This window comes from Peromyscus maniculatus, chromosome 1 (assembly GCF_049852395.1).
Source record: "Peromyscus maniculatus bairdii isolate BWxNUB_F1_BW_parent chromosome 1, HU_Pman_BW_mat_3.1, whole genome shotgun sequence".
NCBI lineage: Eukaryota > Metazoa > Chordata > Mammalia > Rodentia > Cricetidae > Peromyscus > Peromyscus maniculatus.
The window spans coordinates 151,522,814-151,536,901 of record NC_134852.1 but is presented as its reverse complement, the minus strand read 5'-3'; the positions used below and the strand labels follow the sequence as shown (position 1 = coordinate 151,536,901).

General features: G+C 52.1%; 1 protein-coding gene across 3 annotated transcripts; it reads left to right on the top strand.

Annotated features, from left to right (window-relative positions):
• The first annotated feature begins 120 nt into the window (after positions 1-120).
• Positions 121-3,202, top strand: Hras (HRas proto-oncogene, GTPase). 3 transcript variants are annotated; one of them, XM_076555226.1, is made up of 6 exons: positions 121-274; positions 1,149-1,300; positions 1,501-1,679; positions 1,831-1,990; positions 2,657-2,782; positions 2,935-3,202. In XM_076555226.1, the coding sequence occupies exons 2-5, from the start codon at positions 1,190-1,192 to the stop codon at positions 2,774-2,776; spliced, it is 570 nt and encodes a 189-aa protein (XP_076411341.1). In that variant the 5' UTR covers positions 121-274; positions 1,149-1,189; the 3' UTR covers positions 2,777-2,782; positions 2,935-3,202. The 3 variants fall into 3 exon arrangements, with proteins under 3 accessions (XP_076411341.1, XP_076411332.1, XP_076411339.1); XM_076555217.1 differs by lacking the exon at positions 2,935-3,202 and adding an exon at positions 2,085-2,165 and having other exon boundaries at positions 144-274; positions 2,657-2,796; XM_076555224.1 differs by lacking the exon at positions 121-274 and adding an exon at positions 415-546.
• The last annotated feature ends 10,886 nt before the right edge of the window (positions 3,203-14,088 follow it).

Below are 14,088 nucleotides of genomic sequence, written 5' to 3'. Positions count from 1 at the left end.
GGCTCCTGACGGATGGGTTGTTCGGCCAACCACAACAGGTCGAGATGAGCCGGAGCTCGACCAATCACCGGCCGTCTAGAGTTGACGGACGGGCGCGGGGCGGAGCGGGGCGGGGCGAGCGCGGGCCCGGCCGAGTCCCCGCCGTCCGCGCCCGGCGCCCGCAGCCTGAGCCGCACCCGCCGCGGACGGAGCCCATGCGCGGGCCCAGCCGGCGCCGGTCCGCGCCCCCGCCCTGCCCCGGCCCCGGCCCCGGGGGCAGTCGCTCCAGCAAGCGGTGAGTGTGGGCGCGGGGTGGGGCGCGGGGCGCAGGTGATCGGTGCTTCCTTGCTCCTCTTAGCCCGGCAGCGTGCCTAAGCGCCGGGCTGCCCGCCTCTGCGGCCCGACCGGGCCCGCCCCGCCTGTGGCCGCCCTCCCGGCGAGGCGCCGCCCGGGCCTCCGGAGACTCTGCACCCCGCGGCCATCACGCTCCGGCCTCGGGGCTACAAGGACACCCACGTCGGGCCCCAATCAGGGCCTTCTGCTCCCCAGCCACCCCTCGTGCCCCTTGTGAGTCTTTCCCGCAGTCACCTGCTTCCCACACCCTCGGCCGCTTTTTTCCCCCCTGCTTGCTGAAGGCTCCCTGGCCCCTTGTGGAAGGTCTCTCTCAGTGGAGGGCAGGGTCCCTCTCCAGCTACCCTTCCCCCGCTGCCAGGACCGCGCCTGGCATGCAGTAGGCGCTCAGTAAATACTTGTCGGTTGCACCCACATGCCGGCGGGCCGGAGCCGGTTGTAGGCTGGCACTGGCCTGCCTGGGCACGCTGAGGCCGCCGTGGCAGGACCTGTTTTTGGGGGGTGGCCTCAGCCCTCGGGCGCCTCCAGTTGAGGCTTTCTGCCTACCTAGCGACTTCTAATTTGGGTGCGTGGTTGGGAGAAGCTCTCAGCTGTCAGCCCTGCCTTGGGGGCCTCTCCCTGCTTCCTCACACAGCCATTAAGTGCTGCTGGAGGAGGTGGGGGGCCTCCCTGTCCCAGCTGGAGGTGCCACAGGTGAGTGACTGGGCCACTGTCGTGGCTGGCCTGCCTCCTCCATGCTGGAGAGGGCCTTTGGGTCAGGCACCTATTAGCAGTCTCAAGTGACCCCGGGCCTGGCTAAGTGTGGTTCTCATTGGCAGGTGGGGCAGGAGCTCCTGGAGTGACAGTCCCTATAGAAGAGATGACAGAATACAAGCTTGTGGTGGTGGGTGCTGGAGGCGTGGGAAAGAGTGCCCTGACCATCCAGCTGATCCAGAACCATTTTGTGGACGAGTATGACCCCACCATAGAGGTGAGCTCTGGCTACCTGCCTGGGCTCTTGGCAGTGGTCATGGGTAAGAGCCAGGACAGGCCCACACAGCCGAGGCTTGAAGGTGGTGTGGGTCTGGCTCCCACCTGAGCCATCAGGGCATGAGAGGTGCAAGGGTAGGCTGGCTCTGTGGACGTCTGTCTGAGGAGAGGCGGGACCCCCTAAGCTATGTTCTTCTGCAGGACTCCTATCGGAAACAGGTGGTCATTGATGGGGAGACATGTCTGCTGGACATCTTAGACACAGCAGGTCAAGAGGAATATAGTGCCATGCGGGACCAGTACATGCGCACAGGGGAGGGTTTCCTCTGTGTGTTTGCCATCAACAACACCAAGTCCTTTGAAGACATCCATCAGTACAGGTGAGCCATCTAGGGCTAGCCCATGAGCCCAGGGCACAGGTGAGCAAGGTTCCGTGTGCACACTGAGGCCTTATGTCTTCTCCCAAATGTCCTGGATACAGCCATGCCTGCGGCCTGCTCGTTGGCTTACATACCCTCCATCTCCTTCTAGGGAGCAGATCAAGCGGGTGAAGGACTCAGACGATGTGCCAATGGTGCTGGTGGGGAACAAGTGTGACCTGGCCGCTCGTACTGTTGAGTCTCGGCAGGCCCAGGACCTTGCCCGCAGCTATGGCATCCCCTACATTGAAACGTCAGCCAAGACCCGGCAGGTGAGCTTGCTCCCCATTCCGCAGCTAGTCAGGGCTTCACCCCACCCCACCCCAGCCAGGGAGCAGAGCTCATCGCCCCTCTCCCTCAACACAGGGCAGCCGCTCTGGCTCTGGCTCCAGCTCCGGGACCCTCTGGGACCCCCCGGGACCCATGTGACCCAGCGGCCCCCATGCTGTAAGTCTCCCAGACGGCAGGGCTGTGAGGGAGGCAAGGGTCAGGGTCCGGGCTTAGGCCCTGCAGTTCTGGGTTGACACAGCGCCAGGGCAGGAGGGGGTCCGTGGAGAGAGCTGCCCTGAGCCAGGCCGGAGCGGTGACCCAGGGGCCTAGTCCTTCCTGTCCCCATAGTGTCCTGTGGGTACCTGTTAGTTTTGAGCCCTTAAGTGTGCTCAGGGTATTCATACCTGAGCCATACTGGGGGTCTGGGAGAGTCCCGAGTTGAGCGGCTCTGATTTTCAAGGATATTCTGGAGTGAGCCTGCTTAAGGAGAGTGGCCCTGTGCCCTTTAGACGTGCAGAGTCCAGCTCCCTGTTTGTGCTGGTTGTACAGCCGAGGAAGGGTTATTTTCCAGGGTTGGGGTGTTACCTGATCCAGGCAGGGAGCTTCTTACCCAGACAGCACCCCTTTCGTCCTCAGCGTCCCCTCTGATCCACTCCCTCTGTTCCCAGGGTGTGGAGGATGCCTTCTACACACTCGTACGTGAGATTCGGCAGCACAAACTGCGGAAGCTGAACCCTCCCGATGAGAGTGGCCCTGGCTGCATGAGCTGCAAGTGTGTGCTGTCCTGACGCCAGGTGAGGCAGGGACCAGCAGACATCTGGGCCAGTGGCCCCAGCTAGCCGAATGAACGTCATATCCACTCTGATGTCCCTGCTCCCTCCCACCCCCATTCTGCCAATCCCCCTGCCTACGGTCAGTGGTGTCCTTTGTGCCCGTCCCGGCACAGGCTCAGGACGTGGAGGTGCCGGATGCAGGGAGGAGGTGCAGACGGAAGGAAGGAAAGAGCAGGGAAGGAAGGAAGGAAGTGATGCTGGAGCCGGTCCAGTCCAGGGATGGTGGACAGAGGTGACCAAGACCTTCGCATGGACAATTTGAACAGACTGTCATGAACTGTCCCTGTTGCCACTGGCACCCCAGTCCTCAACCCCTCTCCGTTCCCTCTGGGTGCCTCTGGGGCACAGGTTGAATCACAGTAAATTATTTGATGGTCTTGACTTGTCTCTGGCTGGGAGTAGGAGGTGTAGTGCCTGTGGCCTCCCAGAAGATACTGGGAACCTGGGATTCATCATCTGCCTTGTTCCTGTTCCTGAGAAGAGGCTGGGGAGACTAGCCTGGGATCCTGGACTGTGTAGCCCTTCCCTCTGCCTGCCCCAGCTGTCTTGTGTTTCCTGCAGAAAGCTATAGGCAACAAAAGAATAATCAGGTGACACGCAAAGTGACCTATTGTCCTTTAAGTAATGGAAGGAGGGGGGCTTAAGAGTCAGGGGGTATCCCTTGTCTCCAGCAGGAAACACATTTCCTGCATCCTGGGATCCATGAAATACAGCCCCAAGGATTGCAGAGTGTAAGACCTGCCCTGCCCCAGCAGCCTTCAGCCTTCTGACCAGTGGTGGGGATTCTAGAACTCTGGAAACAGGTCATCAGTGTTTTCTGTGTGGCCGCAGGCCTCTGTCCCATCAGTGCTTAGAGTCTGGCAATCTCAACACCCTGAGAAGGTAGAAGCTGCCTTACCAGTTCCTACCACTTCTCTGAGGTGTACAGATGTTCTCCAAGTCACCAGTACCATCTTGAGAGGCACATGCCGGCCAGGTAGCTGCTCACGGCTCCTAAAGGGCATGCCATGCCCAGGGCCTCATTCTAGCACTGGTCATGACGACCGGAGGGTCCATCTCCTTATCTTGGTCCTCATCCTGGCTGCTGGGGCCCTTGGTGGCTATGCTTTGCCCTCTCAAGACTGAAGTGGAATTGAGTGAACGCCCTCTTTCAGAGGATACTTGCACTATAAGGAGGCTCCTCTAGGCATGATATAGGGCCTGCTGCTGAGCGGTTGAAGACACCTCTCCTGCCCTCTTCCCCAGCAGCCAAAAGTTCAGCTTTCCTGTCCACCGTATTTGAGGCTCCTGAGGTATCTTCTGAGGCTTCAGTGGCTCCTTTGGAGCCATGTTGGTCACGAAGGTGGTTGGAGACAGGGCCTGCTATGCTAATGGTTGTCTTTGGCCCTGTTTGGGGGTTTTAGTAGGCTGGGCACATTCTGGGCTGTGATTCTAAGGGTGGACAGGAGCTTCGTGTTCCTGCTGGAAGCAGTAGGGTGGGAAACATGGAGGCAGAGCTCGTGGGGTCTAGACATGCCTGCCCCGGGAATGGACCTCAAACTGGAGCTAATAAGAGAAGAGTGTCACATTCTGTCCTTCAAGACACCACAATGGAGGCCTGGAGGTACTCCAGCGTTGTATAGTTCAGCCTGAAGCAGCATGTCCTACAGAGAGGCTTTGGGAGATTTTCAAAGGTATGGAGTTCGACTCTGTGCTGGGCCCTGGGAAAGGTTGTTGCCCAAGACCTGCCTGTTCCTAGGTCCATCTTACTAAGGATACTGTACCCTTCTGTTTCTAACTCTGGTTTTTGGGGGTTTTTTTGTTTGTTTTTGGTTTTGGTTTTTCGAGACAGGGTTTCTCTGTGTAGTTTTGATGCCTGTCCTGGATCTTGCTCTGTAGACCAGGCTGGCCTCGAACTCACAGAGATCCTCCTGGTTCTGCCTCCTGAGTACTGGGATTAAAGGCGTGCACCATTGCCACCGGCCTGTGGTTTTGTATACATAAGACCACAGCCAAAGAGATCCTACCAGGAAAACACCCTCAGCTCTTTTATCTGTGGTATGGGGGGTGGTCTTAGTGCTTGGGACAATACCTTGCCCCCTGCCCAGCTGACCACAGCTGGCCTGGCCCACCCTTTGTGGCTGGCTTACTCTGAACTGGAGAGGTAGACAAATGGTTGGTTTGAGGATGGCCCACAGCTAGCCAAGGTCTGTATTGGATATCTGAGAAGTGACTTCCATGTACCTTGAGGGCTGTGTTTTTTTTTTTTTTTTTTTTGTCATGGTCGTGACCACAACCTTATCCTCCAGGATATAGACATCCCAGAGCTTCGGGGCAGGGCTTGAGGTCTGCAAATGCATCAGGCAAGAGAGGGTGTCACCTGTCCAGTTGGGACCAATGGCCTGCACACAACCTCTGGGTTCTCTATAGAGGTGATTCCATAAGGCTGCTATCAGGCTTGTAACTGCTCAGGGCTGGACTTAGCAGGTGTGACCCTGGGATCAGGGGCTTGCCAAGACTCGGAGTTTCCCTGGTTCTCCTGGCCTGGCCTGCTCTGCCAGTGGCACTTGCTCAAACTCTGACCTGTGCTGCGGCTTGTGTGGCAGGAGGGCAGGAGGTCTAGGGCCTAGCTCATCTGTTGGATATGGGCTCTCCTGGCCTTGGAAGGTGGGAGAGCTCCTGGAACCCCTGGGCTGGGAAACTAGCACTGTGGATCAAGGAAGGTCCCTCCCTGTCTATACTTCATTGCCATAACACTGTAGTAGCCCTGGACAGTTGGTATCTCCTCACAGTCCTGCTTTACTCGGGGTCTCCTGCTCATAATGGCCCCCGAACCTCTCTATTCTAGGTCCCACCCAGTGCCTCTGGGGATGAGGCAGGTCCCTTCCATCACCCTTATACTTTTCTACTTCATTCTCATAAGCTGGGAGCTGAAAGGCAGTGGCTGGAGCCATTTGTAGCATCCTGAGAGCCAGCCTATAACCTACAAGTAGAACTTATTTCAGAGGGGTGGAGCCATAGCTTGAGGGCAGTAGCAGGTGTCCCAGGAACCTGAGGCTTCCCCTCGTCCCACTCCTTGTCTCCATTAGGCATTTGCAGCTCCAGAGAAGGAAGGAGGAACACCCAAACAAGTTCCAGCTAGACTTGTTGCCTTACTATGTCCTGGTTCCTGAAGGGCAGGGTAGCCTTTGATGCAGAGGAAAGACTGTGGTGGATAGGGTATGACCAGCCTATCGGGTCCATGAAGCTAGCAGGGGACAGGGACAGGGATGGAGGTTGGTGGCTGCCTCTTGGGCGCAGGATCAGGAGAGGACATGGATAGGTTGATGCTGTCCCGGGGTTTTGGCGATAGATGGTGAGAGCTGCAGAATAACCAGCTGGAACATGTCACCTGGTTTGCTTATGCATAGAGGGTTCTTGGCTGACAGGGGACATGGTGGGGTCCCTTGACTACAGCAGACAGTGCAGTGGTTCAGGAGGAGGAGGGGAGGGAAGGTGCCATGGCTGTAAATCAGTGTGGTGGTCACCCAGCCTAGCTGTTTGGTGCCATGAAAGCCTGACTACTTGGTCGGTATGGGTTGGCAGCTGGGCCAGTGCCCAAAAGGCATCTTCCTTATTGAGGACCATCATCGGGACAGTGGCAACCTGGCCCATGCCCAGGCAGTGGCCCCTGTTTTCAGGAGCCAAAATTATTGTGGAAGGAGATCACCCAAGGGGGCTGAGGTCCCCTGGGAGCCTGCCAAAGGCCCCAGGGAAATTCACTGTGTAGCCTCTGATACCAGAGTTCTGGCCAGAGGACAGGGAGCCCTGCTGTGGACCAGCCCCTGGAAGGAGGTCTGGAAATTGGCTTGGGGAGGCGAGCAGCCACTCTGGGGACTGCCTGCTGGTCTTGTTGTCTTATGGGGTCTGGGTACTTAGAAACCTCTAACTCTGCTAGGCTGGAGTAGTAACATGGCACTTTCAGGATCCAGGCTTGAGGACCAGTAGCGTCCATTGGGTATTTCCGTAGCCTGCCACGTGCTTCTGGGATAGCGTGCTGCAGCGCTGCCAAGCTTGTGGGGTTCTGGGGTAAGCTCAAGAAAGAGGTTCAGGGGAGACCAGGAGCTAGGACCCCCACACCCTGTCAATCCCTGTCCTAGACCAGGAAGCCCTAGCTCCTTGCGGCACCCACCGCAGTGATGACAGTTAATCCTCACTGCTGTGTCCGGCCTGCATAGTGATAGAGAAGCCTGGGGTGAAGGTGCAGGCCTAAGGGAGGAAATGAACCACTTCCTGTAAGAGGAAGAGAAGTACTGTTTGAGGGAGACTAGGAAACAGACCCTAGAAGCAACAATGGTGAAGGGACACCCATACCCGCGCTCATACAGTGTGACCCATGTCGGTCGCACGGCCACGGCAGTAAGTGAGGCTGTTGCCTAAGAGAAAGTGCCCGTGCCCACTGGCACTACGGCAGTCCCTGGCAGAAACCATGCACCAAGCAGGCAGCAAGTCTCCCCGGGCACTGCTGTTTCTATTTGAGGGTAAACCATGCCAGGGATCCAGTGGATGAAGGTTGATTTTCATTCTGGTGATTTATCTTGTTGTTTGAGCACATGGTTTCAGCCTTTGGAATATATGGTCCCAGGTTTGAACCAGAGTGTAGAGCCTTTTAGGCCATGTGGTCGTCATTGGTTTGGCTCTGTGAGAAACCAGGGTCTTCCAAGGAGGAGGCCTAGTAGGTGTTTGATGGAGAAGCCATATACCTGGCCTCCATTCTTCTGGCCTCCCTGACCACCCTCTGGTCTGTTCTTAGTCTCCCCTCAGGGATACTTTCTTTGTACAGCAGGCTGTGGCTCTGGGTCCCTAAGAATGCTTGGCCTGTTTCTACCCACCCCCCAAATCTGCAAATCAAATCAGGCTGGGAGAAGCTCCATTTGTTGTTTGTTTGTTTTGTTTAGGCAGGGTCTCACTGCATAGTTCTGGCTGGCCTGGGGTCTCCATGTAGACCAGACTGGTCTTGAACTCACAGAAATCCACCTGATCTGTCTCCTAAGTGCTGGGATTAAAGACATGTGCCACTATACCTAGTTGAAGCTCAGTTTTAATGTTGCCCTCCAAAGAATCTTTTTATTTCTCTCTTTTCGGTTTTGTTTGTTTGTCCGTTAGTTTGTGTTGGGTGTGTGTGTGTTCTACATTGGTTGTACTCCCACCAATGACTACCCATGCCCTAGAACTTGCCATCCCCCTGCCTCAGCCTCCGGAGTGTGTGTACCATCATACTCAGTTAATACACAGTTTTGGAAACATGCTGCCAATCTTTCTCTTGATTAATGTGCTCTGTTTGTTTTAGTTTAATGTAACACACACACACACACACACACACACACACACACACACACACACACACACATCTTCTCATTTGTAAGCCTCTTCCTACAATTCAGATACCCAGGGAGGCTGCAGGGTTGGGGCTACCTTGGACTATCCCTGTGTTGGGTGGTGGGGGGAGGCTGTACCCATGCCATTGGCTACTCTATGCCTGGTCCTAGGAGGAGAAAGCCAGGTTAACCCAGTTTGTTCGTGGTACCTCCTGGGAATCTGCTGTCCCTGCCCTGCTCTTCTCCAACCCTGACATTTAACGTTCTTTCCTTGGGAAGGTGGAGCTCAGTTCCTTATCCTAAGTGTGGGATGGACTTGGGAACAAGCTTCTCACAAAATGAGGAACGTGGGCCTGGGAGGGACACCAGGCAGAGCCATAGCAGGTATTGTGGCCACTAGGGCAGGACTGGTGTCCAGAACATGTAATTGGCCGTGTCCTTGTCTACCTCCCCGGTTAGTGGGAAACCTAGACTCCTGGCTGAACCTGTCTATTCATGCTGCTCCTGCCTACGATACAAAGATAGTGTCTGGTGTTTCCCTTGTTCTTGGCTTTCTGGATCCCTAGCAGAAGAGACCATACCTGTCGTAGGACCCTCAGTGGGTCTTCAGCAGACCCGTGGAGAAGTATGTGGGGAGAATAATAATCCTGAGTGGCAGGTCTAGGGTGATCATGGAAGGACCAGAGTGTGGAGATTAGGGAGATCATATTGACTCATGGCTCCCAGGAGAGGTCAGTCCTCCTGAAACTGGACTTTGCCTCCCATGGTTAAAGAATGGACAAGGGCTCAGAGTTGAACTTTGATTCCTCCTTCCCACCAGGTGGCACCACTGCCCCTGAACTGGAGTGGCCCATGCTTTGGTATCAGGTTCTTCCTCATCAAGGTGACATTGCAGGAATGGCGGAAACCAACACCTGTGTCCTCAAGGTCAAAACAGTGTTCTTTCTTTTCTGAGAGCCATAGAAGTAACACCCACCCTGACAGCAACAGGTGGTCTGAGGGAATCTCAGCTCAGCACTTCACCCTTTGCTGTTCCTGTACTGACTCCAGGTCTTAGCTATTTTCCTTGTACCTGAACTTCCGTCAGTTTTGCTAGAACTTGAGAAATGATCGCATTAGCTGAGTTGTTCCTTCTTGGGGAGGACCTAGGACACTACTTTGCCCTCTTGCTTAGAGCACTGAGGCGACCAAGCTGGAAAAAAGCAGGAAAGGCGTGGACCCTGGCCAGGTCATGCTGGTGGGTTCATTTCATGGCATAGGACACACCTTCCATTCTTCAGGCCATAGAATCTTGAGATCCAACTGGATCTTAGGAGGCAGCAGGCAGCAACTCCTGAGCTGCATAAATGGTCCCTAGGGGTGGAGTCCTGCTCAGTGACCCTCCCACCAAAGACTACCCATGCTCTAGAACCTGCCTCAGCCTCCGGAGTGCGAGGATTGCAGTGTGTGCCGTCAGGCTCAGTTTTGGAAACATGCTGCCAATCTTTCTCTTGATTAATGTGCTGTCTTTGTTTTAATTTAATGTAACTATTGAGATGTTTGACTTTAGTTCCAGCATCTTACTGCTTTCTGTTCCTGCTGTTTCTAATTTCTGTTTCCACTTTGTTGCAAAACAGTCTGGTCCCAGGGTCTAGAGACTGGTTGGTTCCAAGGTGCTTCAAAACAAAGATCAAGGATTGCCTAGGGTAAAGGATATACAGTACTCACTGGTAGGAGGGTGGTGCTGGGCAGCAGCAAGGCCCTTGGCTCCTTGTGATCAGGGTCAAAGGCCAAGTGTGCATATTGGTGAGAAAGAGGTGACTTCATTTTGCTAAAATATGCCTGGTTTATGTTAAGGTAATAGCAAGTCAGGTGTGTCACTGGAGCAGGCAGGGCCCGGGAGGAAAGCACGCCTCTGTAGTGGGCTTATATGTTTATAGTTTGCTGGGAAACCGTGGGGGAAAGCGGACCAGGGTTACCCAGAGCATCATGGTGGTTACGCTCGAGATGCCTGTGCTCAAAATAAACTGGATCCACTTACCATTTCCTGCCTTCATTTTGGGTTATGTGAAACATTTTGGATATTCTGTTTAAATTTTTTAATGCTTCTAATTATATTTATTTATTTATTAGAGGCTGTGTGCCTGTGCCATGGCAGTATATGTGTGGAGGTAAAAGAACAACTTGAGGGAACTGGTTCTCTCCTTCTACTGGGTTCCAGGGATTGAACTCAGGTTGTCAGACTTGGCATCAAATGCTTTTACTCACTGAGCCATCTTGCCAGTTCCCAAACTGTGTTAAATTTATTATTATCTTTTATTTTTTCATTTTTCAAGACAGAGTTTCTCTGTATAAAAGCCCTAGCTGTCCTGGAACTCGCTTTGTTGACCAGGCTGGTCTCTAACTCACAGAGATCTGCCTGCCTCTGCCTCTCAAGTGCTTGGATTAAAGGCGTGCCCACCACACCCTGCTAAAATTATTAATTTTTTTTTACATTTACTTATTTCTCCTTCTACCATGTGGAACCCAAGGATTAAGCCCAGCTCCTCAGGCTCGATGGCAAGCACTCTTACTGGCTGAGCCACCTTGCCAGCCCCCTAACTTGTATCTTCAAAAAAGATTTAGTTTGGGCTGGAGAAATGGCTCAGAGGTTAAGAGCACTGGCTGCTCTTCCAGAGGACCCTGGTTCAATTCCCAGCACCCACATGGCAGCTCACAGCTGTCTGTAACTCCAGTTCTAGGGAATCTGACACTCACACCAATGCACATAAAATTTATTTTTATTTTATGTGTATGGATGTTTTGCCTGCATGTAAGTATGTGTACTACATGTGTTCATAGTGCCTGAGGAGGTCAGAAGAGGGCATTGGATCCCCTAGAACTGGAATTACAGACAGTTGTGAGCTACCATGTAGGTGCTGAGAATTGAACCCAGGTCCTGTGGAAGAGCAGTCAGTGCTCTTAACCACGGAGTCATCTCCCCAGCCCAGAAAAATGGCCTTTTTGATGCTTCTTCACATAAAGAGCTGTTGCTCTGGGAATTGTGTTCTTGCATTTCTACTTTCAGCCATTCCTTCCAAACTCAAGTCTATGTGGGTTGAAAACCTGACTGAATAAATCACATTTTAAAAATAGTTAGAATAAGATATCTTTGCAGGACTAGAGAGATGGTTCATCAGTTAAAGCCTTTGCTGCTCAAGTGTGAGGACTGTAGTTTGGCTCCCCAGAAACTTACCTAAATTCTAGGCGGTGTGGCGTCTTGCCTGTAATTCTAGCCTCAGAAGGCAGAGGTGGGATCCCCAGAGCAAGACGGCTAGTGAGACTAGCTACATCCAAGATCTCTGGGTTTGATTGAGAGAGTCTGCCTGCAGTGAATGAGTTGGAAGAGCAATGGAGGATGATTCCTGACGGCAGCCTCAGGCTTCCCCATGCACATGTACACGTGTATACATACATACACATGTGGGCTCTCACATGCAAAAACATGTATACTCATGAACATCTCACCCATACATACAGACAGACAGACATGAAAAATGGGAGAAATCCCTTAGGTAGGATTTTCTGAACAAGACAATAAATGGCTAAGGATATAGTTCAGTTGGTAGAGTGCTTGCCTAGCATGTATCAAAGGTGTGTGCCACCACTGCCCGGCTCAGCACTTGCTTCATTAATGCAAGGACCTGAGATTGATGGTGTTCCTGAGGATGACACCAAGGCTGTCTTCCAGTCTCACATGTATGTGAGCATACATGTTCACAGAAACATATAAACATATGCATAAGTTTTACATGTTTGAAATATACAACAAAGCTCATGTGTGTGCCTGACCACAACTTTTTTTTTTTTTTTTTTTTTTGAAAAAAAGTATCTTTGAGTCAAGAGCTCCCTATGTAGCTTTGGGTTGCCTTGAACTCACAGAAATCGGCCTACCTCTTGTCTCCCAGTGCTGAGATTAAAGGCTTCGTCACCATGTTTGGCCTTAATACACCAAAACTTAAGGACCTAATGTATGGAGTCAGGCATGGTGATGCGCACCTTTAATCCCAGTGCTTAGGAGGCAGAGGCAGTGAGTTGGAGGCCACTCTGGTCTACAGAGTGAGTTCAAGGACAGTCATGGCATGTAGAGAGACGCTGTCTCAAAAAGAAGAAGAGGAAGAGGAGAAAAAGAAGGAGGTATCCTATAGAATAATGAGACTATGGTTGATTTTTTTATTTTTCTTTTTAAAACTTTATTCATTTTTTAAAAATATTTTTAGATTTATTTTATGTATATGGATTTTTAAAAAAAGATTTTATTTATTATACATACAGTGTTCTACCTGCACACCAGAAGAGGGTGCCAGATCTTATTACAGAGGGTTGGGAGCCACCATGTGGTTGCTGGGAATTGAACTCAGGACCTCTGGAAGAGCAGCCAGTGCTCTTAACCGCTGAGCCATCTCTCTGGCCCAGTGTATGGATTTTTTTAAAAGATTTCTTTTTATGTGCATTGGTGTTTTACTTGAATGTATGTCTGTGTGAGGGTACCAGATGCCCTGGAACTAGAGTTACAGTTGTGAGCTGCCATGTGGATGCTGGGAATTGAACCCTGGTTTTCTGGAAGAGTAGTCAATGCTCTTAACCTCTGGGCCATCTTTCCAATCCCGTGTGTGGGTGTTTTACATGCATGTTATATATGTTTGTGCATCACATGCATGCTTGGTGCCTAAGGTCAGAAGAGGGTATCCGAACCCCTAGGACTGGAGTTACAGATGGTTGTGACCCACCATCAAACCTTATCCTCTGGAAGAGCAAAAACTACTCCTAGCCATCTCTCCAGCCCTTAACTGTAACTTTTAAAGATTTATTTCTAGCGGGACGGTGGTAGTGCAGGCCTGTTATCCCAGCACTCAGGAAGCAGAGGCAGGCGGATTTCTGTGAGTTCAAGGCCAGCCTGGTCTACAAAGCAAGTTCCAGGACAGTGAGAGCTGTTACACAGAGAAACCCTGTCTCGAAAAAACTATTTATTTCTATTATTTGTAAATATGTATGTCCTGTGGGTATGTGCATATAGGTGCGGGTGTCTAAAGAAGTCTCAGGTGTCAGGTTCCCTGGAGCTAGACTTTTAGGCGGTTGTGAGCTGTCTGACATGGGTGCTGGGAGCCAACTCGAGTCCTCCGGAAAAACAGTAGGCACTTTTAACCACCGAGTCATCTCTTTAGCCCCTTATTTTTATTTGTGTGTGTGTGTGTGTGTGTGTGTGTGTGTGTGTGTGTGTGCCTATGTGAATGTATGCCACATGTATGGAGGTGTCCTTCGAAGTCAGAAGAGGGTATGGGGTAGCTGAGCTGGAGGTACAGATGGTTGTGAGCTGCCCTGCCCTCAGTGGGTGCTGGGAACTGAAGTTGGGTCCTCTGCAAGAGAAGGAATCACTCTTAACAGCTGCATCTCTCCGGGTCCTATTTTTATTATTTGTACTGTGTGTTCTAAGATTTATTCTAGCATGTGTACCATTCCTACCTGAGGAACAAAATCATAGAAATGGTTTTTAAGGAGCTGGTCAGTGGTAGCACATGCCTTTAATCCCACCAGAGGCAAGTGAATCTCTTAATTCAAGCCCAGCTTGGTCTATAGGTTGAGTTCCAGGACAGCCAGGGCTACACAAAGAAATGTTGTCTCAACAAAACAAAACAAAATAACAACAAAATGGTTTTTAAGAAAGTCATTTTATAAGATGTTCAGGAGGTAACAGCCCCACAGTGCTGAGGGCAGGTATGTTCTGATTTCCTGAAGGAAATCTTCCCTCATCTCTAGTATTCCCCATCCTCTCTATAGTAAACATCACTCAGGCTCAGCCATCTGTAGGCCAGCTGGTAAGCGCTGCCTGGGCCTCTGTGTGCCACTCACCTGTCAGGCCGTGGATCCTCTGTGGTTTCTGATGAATCAGTGGAGGTAACTCCATGACTTCTT